The 13569-nt window shown below is 40.2% G+C and overlaps 5 protein-coding genes across 5 annotated transcripts; 3 read left to right on the forward strand and 2 right to left on the reverse strand.

Annotated features, from left to right (window-relative positions):
* The first annotated feature begins 1451 nt into the window (after positions 1–1451).
* On the forward strand, positions 1452–2896 carry LOC115628163 (transmembrane protease serine 9). The gene is made up of 4 exons (XM_030524177.1): positions 1452–1512; positions 1976–2314; positions 2382–2677; positions 2741–2896. The coding sequence occupies exons 1-4, from the start codon at positions 1452–1454 to the stop codon at positions 2894–2896; spliced, it is 852 nt and encodes a 283-aa protein (XP_030380037.1).
* Positions 2897–3130: 234 nt separating this feature from the next.
* On the forward strand, positions 3131–4262 carry LOC115633916 (serine/arginine-rich splicing factor 11). The gene is made up of 2 exons (XM_030531424.1): positions 3131–3181; positions 3242–4262. The coding sequence occupies exons 1-2, from the start codon at positions 3159–3161 to the stop codon at positions 4221–4223; spliced, it is 1005 nt and encodes a 334-aa protein (XP_030387284.1). The 5' UTR covers positions 3131–3158; the 3' UTR covers positions 4224–4262.
* A 562-nt stretch (positions 4263–4824) lies between these two features.
* LOC115634084 lies at positions 4825–5369 on the forward strand. The gene is made up of 2 exons (XM_030531637.1): positions 4825–4877; positions 4939–5369. The coding sequence occupies exon 2, from the start codon at positions 4939–4941 to the stop codon at positions 5296–5298; it is 360 nt and encodes a 119-aa protein (XP_030387497.1). The 5' UTR covers positions 4825–4877; the 3' UTR covers positions 5299–5369.
* Positions 5370–5407: 38 nt separating this feature from the next.
* Positions 5408–6959, reverse strand: LOC115628240 (suppressor APC domain-containing protein 2). Its single transcript, XM_030524294.1, has 4 exons — positions 6955–6959; positions 6530–6894; positions 5895–6454; positions 5408–5836 (listed from the first exon to the last, which is right to left on the reverse strand). The coding sequence occupies exons 1-4, from the start codon at positions 6957–6959 to the stop codon at positions 5408–5410; spliced, it is 1359 nt and encodes a 452-aa protein (XP_030380154.1).
* Positions 6960–8426: 1467 nt separating this feature from the next.
* On the reverse strand, positions 8427–13015 carry LOC115628788. Its single transcript, XM_030525005.1, has 4 exons — positions 12995–13015; positions 11194–11495; positions 9125–9415; positions 8427–9060 (listed from the first exon to the last, which is right to left on the reverse strand). Exons 1-4 carry the CDS (start codon positions 13013–13015, stop codon positions 8427–8429), a joined length of 1248 nt encoding a protein of 415 aa, XP_030380865.1.
* Between the last annotated feature and the right edge of the window lie 554 nt (positions 13016–13569).

Below are 13569 nucleotides of genomic sequence, written 5' to 3' on the forward strand. Positions count from 1 at the left end.
TTTGAAATAATTAAGTCATGTGAGACAGCTGTCAAACTAGTCAGAATTGAATAAAGTAGTTAATGGTCTATAAGGGGTATTGTTATATTTTTGTTGGGTTTCATTCAGTTCCTCAATATGGATAGTAGAAATATCAGTTAACTATTCCATCACACACTCTTCCAATATGCTCCATTAATATTCCAATGCACTTCCACCTGCATTTTCATGTGAATGTGGCGCCTTCGTCTAACTATTGACCATCAACAATTGACTTTGTAAATGATTTTAAGGGCAATGTTAATGTCAAACCAGACAGACTGTACATTTTGAACATTACACGGGTAACGTCTGCTCGTATCAGCATTGAATTTCAATTACATTGTATAAAGCATGGCATGTCAATTAATATTCATAACTGTATTGTTAATTTGCATAGAATCTACGATAAGTGGAAATGTTGGTGAAGGTGTAATGTTTAAGGTTTTTTACAACAAATATAAATATTCAGAGATAAGCAATGCAGACTACTTAATGTAGCCTATATATTGTAGTATGTATGTCAAGGGTAAGTTAATTCCTGTTTAACGAATTATCGTTAATAGTCGTTAAATTATTTCAATTCATTTCACAAACCAGAAGTTCTAAAAAGATAAGTTAATCTACTAAAGAGTAATAGGGTGTTAGATATTTAAATTATTACTGAAATGTGATTAACTGAAGATTTCTTTTATCGAAAATATGTTCGCATATTCATATATACAAGTATACTATAGTACTCGTATGTCTCATCAAATACGCAAATACTTGTAGTTGTGCATTATGTCACAAACGATTCAATAATAACGCAATTGTAAATAAGGATAATGGGCCAATAAACCCGATGAAATACAACAAATTCACACTCAAATATTGTCACACCTATGTACATTCAATGTCATGAACTTCATTGGGTCATAAAACGCAACGACGAACAACTATTTCGGTTTTTGTTTACGTTTCGTTATTTTTAATTTTTCGGCAGCTCCTTAATTGTTGTGCAGCACATTAACCCAGACACCCACTGGCCGAGAGACAGACAAATAGACAGACATACTCGTATGTGTGCACTCGTACATACAACAGTCCATTGAAATGCTAAAACGTGAGTTGTGCACATGGGTGACGAGGTGCAGCGCCAAGCGTCAAGTAAGTACAAACATCAACTCGTATAGAGTACAACAATGAAAAGCTCAAAGCTTAGGCAACAGGTGCTGACTTCCGTCCGGCCACGAGTACGAATACGGCTTGAATGCTTGGCCATCTTATCAGCGAACAAAAAGCTCACTAATCCGGATAGAACAGCACCAGCACTGAAATTGGCAGTCTGACTGACATATATAAATTAATTGGCTCACAGAATGTTTAAGGTAGTTCGTTGAAAAGTTTCGTAACGGCTGCGTTGCAGGCGCGTGTGTTTAGAATTTTCAAAAATGTTCAAGTTAATATTGGTATTGGTGCTTATTTTAAAACACGCGCAGGCGCAAATTGCTTGTAAGTGCAAACTTACCGTATTCTGAGCGTCTCTCTTCAAGATCATCTGTAATTCAATAAGATATAAAAATACATTCAAAATTATTCGAATTTAAAAAGAAAAACAATGTGAAGTTCAAAATTATACGACATCAATTAAAAAAAACATGTTTGAATTCAAAAAGCATTACACGATTACTCTCAAAACCCGACTATAACTTAAGAAGCTTTTTGTATTTAAATATAGTATTTGTATAGTAATAGTTAATTGATTAAAAGGCAGATAGACAGAAGAAGCTTTTTGTATTTAAATATAGTATTTGTATAGTAATAGTTAATTGATTAAAAGGCAGATAGACAGATGTACATAAATTTGTATGTATTTATATCAGAATGAGTTGCAAAGTTAGAGCACAACTCCAGTTTGGTTTAAGATTAACGTCTTTATTCAGCTTACTTAAGTCATACTCCCATCTCAACACAGTCACAAACTTACCGTGCACAACAAGAATTCCAAAAATTGTGGGCGGCAGTGAAGCAGAACGCAACGAAATGCCCTTTATGGTCAGCCTGACGCGACGAGGCGGTCACTTTTGTGGCGGCACAATTATACATGAGCGCTGGATTCTGACCGCCGGTCACTGCATCTGCAATGGATTACAGAAAATTATGAAAGCCGGCCAAATACAAGGTGTTGTGGGACTTCACAGCATCAGGGAGTATCTGAATGACATAGACGTGGATCGGCAGGCATTGCGCGTGGATTTCAAGAACATTGTGCCTCATCCAAATTATGCCTGCAACAATGTCAAACATGACATAGGTATTTAAATTGTACTTTAAAAGATGCACAGTTCTAGCATTTACTATTATTTTAAATTACTCTTTAGCACTGCTAGAGCTGGCGTCGCCGATTAGTTTCACGCCACACATACAGCCCAGCTGTGTGAGTTCCGAGAAAGGGCCACGCAACTTGGAGCATGAGTATGCCACTGTATCCGGCTGGGGCTGGACTCAGGAGAATCAGGCGGAGGGCGAACGCGCTGATGTGCTGCGTAAGGCAACGGTCAAAATATGGGATAACGAAGCCTGCGAGCGCTCGTATCATGCACTTGGAAAGTCTAACACAATAAGCGACTCACAATTGTGCGCGGGATATGAAAATGGTCGAATTGATTCGTGTTGGGTGGGTAGCAAACCAAAAGAATAGAACACTAGTTTCACGGAACACGTATTCTTTGAATTATAGGCTGATTCTGGCGGCCCTCTGATGTCAAAGGAACACCATTTATTAGGAGTCGTGTCGACTGGAATAGGCTGCGCCCGGCCTGGTCTGCCAGGCATTTACACACGAGTCAGCAAGTATGTGCAATGGATACAAAATGTGATAAATGGCAACCTTTAGTTAGCCAAATGTGATTATAAATAATATACATGTCTGTGATATATATTTTTAAATAAACAAAATCTGCATACCTCTACAAATGATAATTTATTTTCTTACTTGCCGCCGAATTAATTGAAGCCAACGGAACCAGTGTTGCCATTGAAACGGCATTGCCAGTGTGTATTTGAGTGGGATGCCATAACGTAGTGGCATCACTGAAGCGCACAGCTCTCAGCTGTTCATAAACAAGTTTATGTTAAAGTGAAGTTGAGTGTGAAAAATGGACGAAGGGGCTCTTACAAGGTAAAAATAGCAAAATCTTTATTGGTGAGACCAGCTACTTATTCTAAATCCTATATTTAGCAAAGCCATTGCGGAGCTTATGCGAGAAATGCAAGGACAGACTGATGCCACTGCTTCAACACAGATACAAGAACGCAAAATAAATCCACTACGCAAAACAAACAAGCTCTTTCTTGGCCGCACCATCAACACGGCTCTGCGCCATAACAAACGCGAGGTTGAACGTACCCAGGCTAATTGCCAACAAAAGTTGCAAGAGTTGGATGATAGAAAACAAAGACGTAAAACTAATTCCTACTTTAATGGAAGTGGTGACCACGATAAGCGGCGAATTCAAAGGCGCCACAAGAGGAGGCAACGCAGCCGTAGTAGACGTAGCTCTAGCAACTCACCTAGTCCCTGCCGAAGTCGAAGCCGATCACGCAAGAAAAAATGCAAAAAGAAGCGCAAAAAGCACACGAAGGACAAGGACAGGGATCTGAAGCAACGGCGGCGCAGTAAAAGCCACCAGGAGGATGCTCCTGACAGTTCTCAGATAGAAGAATCCAACACAGTTCAGAATTATTATGTGCGACATTCAAACAATATGGCCCTAGCCGTAGCCATGGCATACGGTCAAGCTTTATATACCCAGGCCGCAACAACTGATAGGACTTGCACCCAGGACGAAGCAAACAATGATGTACCTGCCTCACCAATAAGTGATATTATGAGGGAACTCATGTCGGAGGCCGAAGAACCGACTGAGCCGTTGATAATACCATCCACATCCGAAAGCGATGGGGAACTATTCACCATTGACGTCAGTTCAACAGGTAGCGTTTCTGATTCGTCTGAAAAAAGCAGCGACGTTGAAAGCTGCAGAAACAGTTGCATATCACTGGATGACAGCAATGCTGAAGCTGAGCCAGGTAGTGATGTAGAATTTGTAGAGAGTGGGGTCGTAAATTCGAAGGAGTCGGAGAATGTGAAGCCAAATCAAGAGGAGGAGGTTATTACTGACATCACAACCGTCGACCTAACTGACAATTCGTTAAATTAATTAGTTCATTATACATTTAAATAAATGTTATCTGTAAAACCATTGTATTTAAAAATGATTTTAATATCTGTCCCTTGATAGAAAATCATCAAGTGATGTTAATTAATTATCGAATAAAATAGGAATTACATTATTTTAAAAAGCAATATCAGCAACCAGCAAATCAGCTTAAGCATTCTATATTCTTGCCACTTATATATTTCAACTACAATTTAAATTTGTCCAAATCGATTATCAGCGGCGACAATTTCATTATCCAAATTTTAATCATGCTGTCTTTTTTTATATCTCCGTGTCAGAGCTGCCACCTCACTGCTACATGCCAATCGTGCCCCTGTTTTACAAGATACGGCAGCTCTTGCGAAGAACTATTGTATACCAGGACAAAGTGGGAATGAGGAAATTGACTAAATTCAGGAAAATATCTTTTAAAAATATGTAAGATATTGTAAGTTGTAAGCTTCACGTAATTCATAAAATCATAGTTAATATGCAATCATATACGTGTGCAGCCTTTCATATTGAAATACCAAATTGAATAGAACTTGTTCCTATTCCAGTGTTCCAAAATCAAATGAGATACATCGACACAACTTTGACGCTTATTTAACAATCAGCTGCAATTGAAGCGCATTTATAAAATAGAATAAAAAGGTAAGATTATGAAATAAATTAACTATTTGGACTATTTGTAATACAATGAAAATCATCTTAGATGCGTGTACCAGGTGCTCTTTATGCTCGCGGCCGTTCGCCTCAAAGCGAGAAGGATGTACCCTTTCAGGAAATTTTACCACTGCGATTGAAAAATACTGTGAGCGGTAAGGCCGATTCCGGCAGCGATGTGGCCTGCCTGCAAGAGATGGGCGTGCTGTTTGCCTGCCTGAAGGACAACGAGTTTGTAGAGCAGTATTGCAACAAAGAGATTACCCAGTTTCAGAAATGCTACAAATTCTATATGGATCGCAAGTTCGAGGCAAAAAAGACCATCAATCAGGGCATTGTGCAACCAGGAAATAATTTGAACTACAGACAGTTAAACAAATACCTTCGAAGATTTCCGAACCCGCAGTAACATACATATTGCTTACTATTCGATAGATATTTCTTAATTATAAATAAATTGTTGAACCATCTAACACAATATTTACAAATTGCTTATATAGTAGGTACATCAGTCAGATTCAATAAACAACGTCGGCATCTCCCAAACCGGCAGACGATTGGCTTACTGGCGATGGCTGGCTAAGCACAAACTCGGACATTTGACGCTTGGCCCGCAGACTGTGGAATTGTTGCTGATGTTGTTGCTGTTGCTGTTGTTGTTGTTGCAGCTCATAGAGTTCCTGCCCAATCAGATCGAAACGCTCGTCATCGTGCATGGTTAGTGAATCGTTAAATTTTCGTGGCTTCACATCATTGCTGCCCAGGCTGGACGTGTAATGCTTGAAATGCTGCTGTGCTTTCGTAGGCGTGGCAAAGGCCAGATTAATATGCAGTGGATAGCCGCCATGCTCCCATGTATCTGTTAATATGGCCAAGCTGCGATTCACCTCCAAGACACGCGCGCGCTGAAAGTTTAAACGCTCCTGCTGTATCTCAGACCATTGTTCCTGCAAATGGGAAGAGTGTGTAAGCAATGGAATCGTCAAATTGATTTCAATTACTTACAAAACGTGTGCCTCGGCGCCCGAAATACTTAATCTGTTCCTGCACATTGAGGACCTGTTGCATGTACCAGTCGCGCGCCTTTTCCACACCATCCAGGCCGAACAGCAGCAACTCGCGTTCCTCCTCCAGTTGCTTCAGACGCTTCAGCATATTGTAATCTATTCCATGTTGCAAGGTATGGCGACGGGATTCACGTCGCTTGTTCGCAGACTTCTTTGGCGGAAGACCCAATGTCATGCCCAGAGCATAATCCGTAGCTGAAGTCGAGGACGAGCCACCATCGGCTGAACCTCGATGCTCGAATTGTTCGCGTGCAGTTTTCAAATGTTTATACTTGGCATTCAGTTCGTCGGACATCAGACTAAGCTGCCAGTTTTGCAGGGCATGTCTAATATCTGCCTTGGCCAGCGGCTGACGCGGTGGTTTTGGTGGCGGCGCCGACGTGCCAAAGTCATTGACCGAGACGTGTGCGAATTCTTGCTCCAAATCCAAGCTAGACGGCATACTCTGTATGAGTTGCGAACGTGGTCTGATCTTGGCTGTTGGCGCAGTGCTTACGGCTGACTGCACAGCCTCCATGTTGTTTAGCTGTGGTGCTGATGGCGGACGCGGTGGTTTCACGATCCTCTCCTGACTCTGCTGGTTACGTAGCAGACATAACTTGAGTCCGGCACAAAAGCGATCGAATGAAAGCAGACCACTGGATGGCGTTACACGCCGCAAAGAATCCAGCACACCCTGCGGCAGGCCCTTGGATCCATCGTCCTGCCAGCCCTTCTCAATGTCCGCATATCGGACAAAGCCGCAGTGCTTGTCATCCAATATATCGAAGAGTTTCTTCATCGACAGCACAAACTGTTTTGGCAAAGCGTCCAACGTGCTTCCACTATGTTCCACCTTGCCTCCCACACTTAAGGCACTCATATTGGCCATGTCTGCGGCATTAAGCGTTAGCATAGTGTTGCTGTTCTGACGCAGCATCTCTTGTGTGGGAATGTGTCTAGAAATTAAAATGGAAAGTTTATATATGTGATGCGAAATCTTTGAAATTTTTGTTTACGCCATCGCCCACGCTCAATGGTTCCAATGCATATAAATTATTATTTTTGTAACTTTAACTGTGCTCATCTGAATATTTATAAGTCAAATAAAGCAAATTAGTAGTCGCACGAAACAGCATTGAGATAAACAAAGCAACAACGAAAGACTCAAGACACGAACACGGGCTTGAGATGCCAACCACTTGGATTGCATTACTTCTCATTTCCATTTCTTAGAGTCAACATTTTACTCTTTTATTGCATTAATAAATGTGTTAAAGTACTAAAAGCCTACTTTTAAAATGAAATGGTTTAATTACCCTACAAATAAAGTATCACTTTATATTTTAATTGCTTGTTCGCTGTGCCTTATGCGGAAGTCTTTGCGCAATTCTTTGGCTAATGTGGCCTAAGCTTTATGTTTGCATAGACGAGTATGTATGTATTTTGAGGCCGTTCGTCAAGGCTTTATGCTGCCTGCTTGCACAATTTTGCACCTTTTAATTTCTATGTAACAACAATTCGTGGTGCACGGACAGTCTTAGAGCCCGCACTCGCAATCACACTCGCACACCATAAACACCCAAACTCAACGGACTGGTTGTGAAGACTGCGACCGCCGGTTGATTGTTTCTGGCGGCTGCCACTGCTGCTGCTTTGGTTTGGTTTGCGCATGCGCAACTGGTTGGTAGAGAGACTGGTTTTCGTAGCGCATACAACTACTCTGGCGCTGGCAGCCGCAGTCGTACTCGCGTGCCTGCAAAGGCCGCAAGCGCATTGCCTAGTAAAACCCCAAATAAAAACAACAGTGGTTCAATTATAGCAGAAATATTTATTTGTAGAAATTCAATTCAGTCGGAGATACATAAACACATTACAACTATAGCTGTAGTCTTAAGTAATAAAAGGAATTATCGGTTTCAATAGCAAAAGAGCGCAACTCACTTGATAGCTAATTAAACGGAACGTTGAATCAGATTATTTAATTCAATTCAATTCAGAAATTTAATTCAATCAGTTTATACGTAAACATTGTAAATTTAGTATAATCGGCCTAATTTGCTGGCATGATGAATTCAGTTTTGGTTCACATTTTCCTATTCAATCGAATGTCTACTTGTATTTAGTCGGCATAGCATCTAATTTACTGATGAGTATAGTCTGTATTGGTTTTTAGATTTTCTCAAATTTCTTGTAGGTTTATTTGATATCGACTTCACATGCTAATAAAACAATTATTGTCTTTCAATCTGAATTTTGTTTTCTTCATCACTTATACTATATGTAGATCTTTTTGTAGGGATATTATGAGTTGCACATTTGCTATCCTCCACCGCCTGTGTGTATATATGCGTAGGTATAAACGAAATTCAAACTCTAAGCAATAGCACCACAATTGCATCTGGTAGATTGCTAAAATGGGAATTTCATTGATCCACTTTAAATTCTATGAGTATACCTTAAGTTCATTGCTCGCGCCCAGTTCGTTGCCTTACAAATCGGCCACAGACTTTCGGCGCACGTATTTGGCAAAATAGTCAGGACGCCAGCACTTGCAGGAGCCGGGAATCAAGAACCAATCGTAGTACAGACGCACTTGGAAGCAACCGAGCTCGTCGTGACCATCGCAATGGGCATCGGCGTTGCCGGAGGCGCCGTTGGGCCCACCATTCACTGAGGTGCCATCGGAGGCGGTGGCCACACCAGCACGCTTCTGCAGATACTGTTGATAGGCCTGGAAATCTTGCACCGATGGTGCCGGTGTGCTCGTCGTGCTGGGCACCGTGTCCTCGGCATTGGGATAGAAAATCTCGGCGACCAGCAGGGATACCCAGCGGGGCGAGGACAAACAGCCGCCGTCCAGGTAATGACAGCGCGCCTGTATGCAACGTGTCACCTCGACGGTCTGTGTAAAGTAGCCCTCGTAGGGTATCTGCACCACATAGCGCCAGGCACCCTGATAGTTCTTGGCAAACACGGGCGTGGCATACTCCACCTTCGCAGGGCAGGGTGTTGGGGGTCCTTCATAGCGTATCGGACCAATTTCTTCTCGCCGCTCGGCTGCTGGTGCACCAGACGCGACACTACCCGTGTCCCCCTGAATGGCTCGGTAGAGGGTGCAGAAGCTGTAAACGAGAAACATATCTGAGTTTCTCAAACTTTACTCTGACCTTACAACTTTTGACTCACACTCCGCCACCGTCGCAGAATTTGCGTGGCTTTCGTTCCTCGACGACGCGTCGCTTGCCACGCTCCTCCTCGTCCAGCGCCGGATCAAAGTAACTGTAATCATTGGAGTGTGCGGCATCGGGAACATCACGCCTGGCCCGCGTCGCATAGTGCCGATCAATATTGTTGTTGTCCAGCTGCTCGACGGGCTCGTCACGTATGATTTGCGTTACCTTCGGCAGCGTGTCATCGGCCTTGAGAACAGGCAGCGTCTTCGACAGAAACTTGAGCGTTTGATTGCGTATCAGCTCGCTATATAAAAAGAAATTAAGTTAATGTATAGAACATATAGGTAGGTTAGTTTCTCAGAAAAACAATTGAAAATATCTAAGCTTAAAGAAAATATTTTCAAATTGTAATGGATTTGGAAAGTTTCTAAAAGTTATTTTATAAAAGTTTTAAATAGGTAAATCAAAAATTAGTCTGTTAAAAGCTTCTTAGCTGCTGAGAAAATTTACAGATACAAAGACATAAATAAATTTAAAATATTTTACGAAAAATGTAAAAATATTATGATGGAAAATCGAGATTTAAATTTTTGAATTTGTGGTAAATTAAATTAAAGAAAAATATTGTGACCACCCTCATCTGCGATTCTCATACCAAGTACCTAAGCTTTAAATTGTGAAATTACTGATAAATAAAATTAAATAAATATGAATTGTGAAATTACTGATAAATTAAATAAAATAAAGAAATATTGTGGCCGCCCTCCTCTGCGATTCTCATACTAAGTACCTTAGTGATGGCAAATCGAGATTTAAAGTGCGAAATTTCTGATAAATTAAATAAAATAACAAGAGAGAACGCCCTACAGTGAGATACACTCTACGCAGGCAAACCAGGCTATAATACCATTTTACCCTACGTGTACAGGGTATGAAAAGGCAATTACTGTTGCAGAAAATCACCTCGATAGCTAGAACGAAATCTGGTTATACTTCACCCATATAATTTTTTGTCAAAGATGAAAAGTTAATAAACCACCTACGTAATATTTATTATGAACTTTTGTTAATTGCTTATACTTTTTATTAAAAAAGTGCTTCACTTCTAAGGACTTCTAAAAAATGTCTAGTAAATTGTTGGCCAGGTAATACACAATGTATATATTGTTACTAAATGCTGGGAAATAGTTAACAACCTTCTTCCATTTCCGGTCATTAAAAAAGACATTACGTTTTATGCCTGGAGTTCCATTTTAAAACTCAAATTTGTCTTTCGCCCCTATTCAACAAGTACCAAACGTTTCTCTTTTGCCTTTAGCTGTTAATTAGGCTATTGCTATGGAATAAAACCGAGAGTTTACTTTAGTTTACTGATTTGAAAAACAGTTAAATGCTGACAGCTAAGTATTGACAGCTATACTAAGTATATTTGCTGTAAAGCGTTCAAGAGCTACCAGAAGTTGTGTACACATGTCATTTTAGTGACAATCAGTTCAGTTTTTCAGAAGTCAAGAGTTGAAAGATGATCAAAATTTTCAGCGCTATGTCCTCTCATACTTTTAAGATATGATTAAGCCACAAGCTGTATTATTTATGTGTGATATAGCGTTACATTTTACAATTTTAACTGAAAAGTATAATCACATTTCTTCATTATTCGTTCTATATAAGAATTTTAATGTGCACAACTCTAAGAAATTCTGACCGAAAATGTTTTATTTTTGTAATCTTTAATTTGGAAAGTTCGAAAAGATATAAATGTTTTCCAAGGAACCATATTCTTATGAATATCATATCATTCGATAAGATTGTTAAAGTGGTTCTCTAGAAGGCAAAGGCAATGAAAAGGGTAGCGATACACGCTCTATTTCTAAATATTATTAATTACATCCACTAACACAGAGGTTAGAGTCTAAAAGCTGAATATGCTATATTTTTTCGGAACATTTAAAACCGCCTAAAATATTCTTAAGTCAACATTAAAAACGAAACAGTAACTGTTACTACTGACAGAAAAGAGGTATAAAAGATATTCGTGTTAAGAAATTATGAAGTATGCCTATTAATGCTATTTTTACTTACAATGGATATGGCTCGCCCAGCACACTTTGGCCCAAGGGGTTCTTTGGGATTTGTCCCTTGTTGAGGTCCCCACAGATATTATGCACCGATACGGCTGATTTCTTCCCCGGCGCCACATTCTTGCAGTCCACATTCACGAAGGTGTAGGGGGGTGGACGCACCTTTGGAGGCACAGCATTTGGTGACTCTACGAAAGCATAATAGCCCTCGGGCGGCTCACTCTCGCCATAATCCGTTGGCGTCTGGGGTGGCTGCGCTTGAGCTGAGCTAACCAAGGCCAAGAGCAGGAAACTGAGTATTTTCTAAAAGCAAAAACAAAAAAAGTGAGTGTCACATTAAAAGCTATGCCAAAAGTTTCGCTTTTATGGTTTCACAGAAAGAAGAAAAATCATAAATATGCATAAAGAACAGACAGACATGAATTAAATTAATTGCCGACAACAACCACAACGGCGACGACCATCAATGGTACCTTTGTGGCATCCACGCGGGCACAAAGCGCCATCTCATATTGCCCAAATACCTCAAGTGGTTGTTGTTGTTGTTGTTTTTGTTGTCGTTCATGGCGAAAGTTGTCGAGCTTAACGATACAAAAATAAACAAACAAATAAACAACCGGCCAGCCACACTTTTGCATTTCTGGTCCACTAGCATTGCTTTATTTATTTAGCCCTCCATTGTTCGAAGCACTTGAGAAGTAATACAAATAATGAAAACTTTCCCTAAGCCGAAATTCTGACAGTGCCAACTAACTTATTATACATACAAAAGTATTTTTTTCTTTCGCCTTTTTGTATTATCAATGAAATCAAAAGTTTAGGAATGTCTGAACAATTAGATACGGGTCAGATGGGCATTGAATTGACTCTTCATCTCGCTTTCCACGCTGCAATTTTGTTTTTCCTTCCAACTCCAACCAGTTGCCTGCAAGATGCTTTGGAATTTCAACGCCATGATACAGGTACAGTGGCTTGGATGCGGGTGCAACAACAACAGCCATTCTCTCGTTCGTTTTGGTGGCATGATTCACGGCATAATTTGAATTTCGAAACTGCGAAATGGGGTCAACGTGAAATTGTGTTTCGTTTTTTGTTTTCGTCTTGTTTATTCTAATGACGAAGAGCCAGCCCCATTATACACGGAATGATTTACGGCATAAGTAAAGAGCTATTAACTATCTATGTGGCATAGGTATACCTTGAAATTTGCATAGTCAGTTAATAAATTGCTCACTTTGAAAGAAAAGTGTGGAACCTCACACTAAAACTGACGCTGGAAGTTATGTTCTTAAATTATTTATTGTACGGGTAGCAGCGCGCGTTTGTGTGAATTTGTTCTAAATACGTTTTAGGTAACGGGAAAGTTGTTCTGCGCCAAGCAAAAACAAAAAAAGCGCACACACACAAATAACCAGAAAGAACTAAACACACACACACACACATCAACATGCCTATAGAATGTGGCAAGCACCATCAGCAACGAGACCCGTCACTTTAATTCATTAGCATGTCCATCGGCATACTCTGCTCTATATACCAAACACATACATACATATGTACATGCATACGAGTATACTATATGTACACACATATATACATATGTCCGTTGTGGATAATGCTCTAGAATGTCTGCAGTAAACTGTTTTAACAGTAACTGAGGCGCAAAATGGAGCAAACCTACACATTCAACCATTCACGGCAATGCAAAACAAATGACTTAAGCGACAAACTAGCTGTAGAACAACAAACTCAACAACAAAAAGTGCAACTATCCGACATACATAATTATGCATTGTACATACCAACAGTAAACGATAATCCATGTTTCAATCGATCTGTGTTGGTGCTTCTGCAACTTTTCCACTTCTTTTCTTCGCTTTTCTTTTTGCAACGCACTACAATTTACTTCACACACTCACACACCTATTTATTTGCGCCGCTGCTGCTTTCCATAGAACAATTCACGGCAAGTGCAGCAAATGAACTGAGCGCTCACTGTGCAGGCAACAGACGTTGAACCGATCTTTCTAACTGAATTGTTCAGCAGCGCACTAAGAAAGTTAAAAGAAAGCTTTACCTTGAATTTTGCATAAAAGAGTGAGCTCACAACTCTTGAGTGTATGCACGCGTATATAAATGTATGAGCGCGCTTGTGTGTGTGTGTGTGCAGTGAGAGCTGAAAGTTTCTATGGCTGGAAAACACTGTGGCATGCTTTTAGGCGCACACTTAGAGATGGTCAGGAACAAAGCGCAGTAAGCGAATTCTATAATTAAACAAGAATGAGCGGGCTCAACTGTTAAAAACCCTGTCCCATTCCCACAAAAAAGAAACAAACATTTTTTTAATTATTTAAAAAAATTAAATTAATTCAAAATT

Source organism: Scaptodrosophila lebanonensis, unplaced genomic scaffold (genome assembly GCF_003285725.1).
Source record: "Scaptodrosophila lebanonensis strain 11010-0011.00,11010-0021.00 unplaced genomic scaffold, SlebRS2 tig00000001-arrow-pilon, whole genome shotgun sequence".
NCBI classification, from domain to species: Eukaryota; Metazoa; Arthropoda; class Insecta; order Diptera; family Drosophilidae; genus Scaptodrosophila; species Scaptodrosophila lebanonensis.

What these genes read in the sequence shown, in the direction of transcription:
- LOC115628163 (XM_030524177.1), top strand. Translation starts at nt 1,452, where the DNA reads ATGTTCAAGTTAATATTGGTATTGGTGCTTATTTTAAAACACGCGCAG. An exon ending in CAATGTCAAACATGACATAG is followed by an intron (nt 2,315 to 2,381) that starts GTATTTAAATTG and finishes ATTACTCTTTAG; the next exon opens with CACTGCTAGAGCTGGCGTCG. An exon ending in GTCGAATTGATTCGTGTTGG is followed by an intron (nt 2,678 to 2,740) that starts GTGGGTAGCAAA and finishes TTTGAATTATAG; the next exon opens with GCTGATTCTGGCGGCCCTCT.
- LOC115633916 (XM_030531424.1), top strand. Translation starts at nt 3,159, where the DNA reads ATGGACGAAGGGGCTCTTACAAG. An exon ending in GACGAAGGGGCTCTTACAAG is followed by an intron (nt 3,182 to 3,241) that starts GTAAAAATAGCA and finishes TCCTATATTTAG; the next exon opens with CAAAGCCATTGCGGAGCTTA.
- LOC115634084 (XM_030531637.1), top strand. Translation starts at nt 4,939, where the DNA reads ATGCGTGTACCAGGTGCTCTTTATGCTCGCGGCCGTTCGCCTCAAAGC.
- LOC115628240 (XM_030524294.1), bottom strand. An exon ending in TCTGCTACGTAACCAGCAGA is followed by an intron (nt 6,455 to 6,529) that starts GTCAGGAGAGGA and finishes CTGTGCAGTCAG; the next exon opens with CCGTAAGCACTGCGCCAACA. An exon ending in GGCGCCGAGGCACACGTTTT is followed by an intron (nt 5,837 to 5,894) that starts GTAAGTAATTGA and finishes TCCCATTTGCAG; the next exon opens with GAACAATGGTCTGAGATACA.
- LOC115628788 (XM_030525005.1), bottom strand. Translation starts at nt 13,015, where the DNA reads ATGGATTATCGTTTACTGTTG. An exon ending in TGGATTATCGTTTACTGTTG is followed by an intron (nt 11,496 to 12,994) that starts GTATGTACAATG and finishes TTTTGCTTTTAG; the next exon opens with AAAATACTCAGTTTCCTGCT. An exon ending in TTCTGCGACGGTGGCGGAGT is followed by an intron (nt 9,061 to 9,124) that starts GTGAGTCAAAAG and finishes TCTCGTTTACAG; the next exon opens with CTTCTGCACCCTCTACCGAG.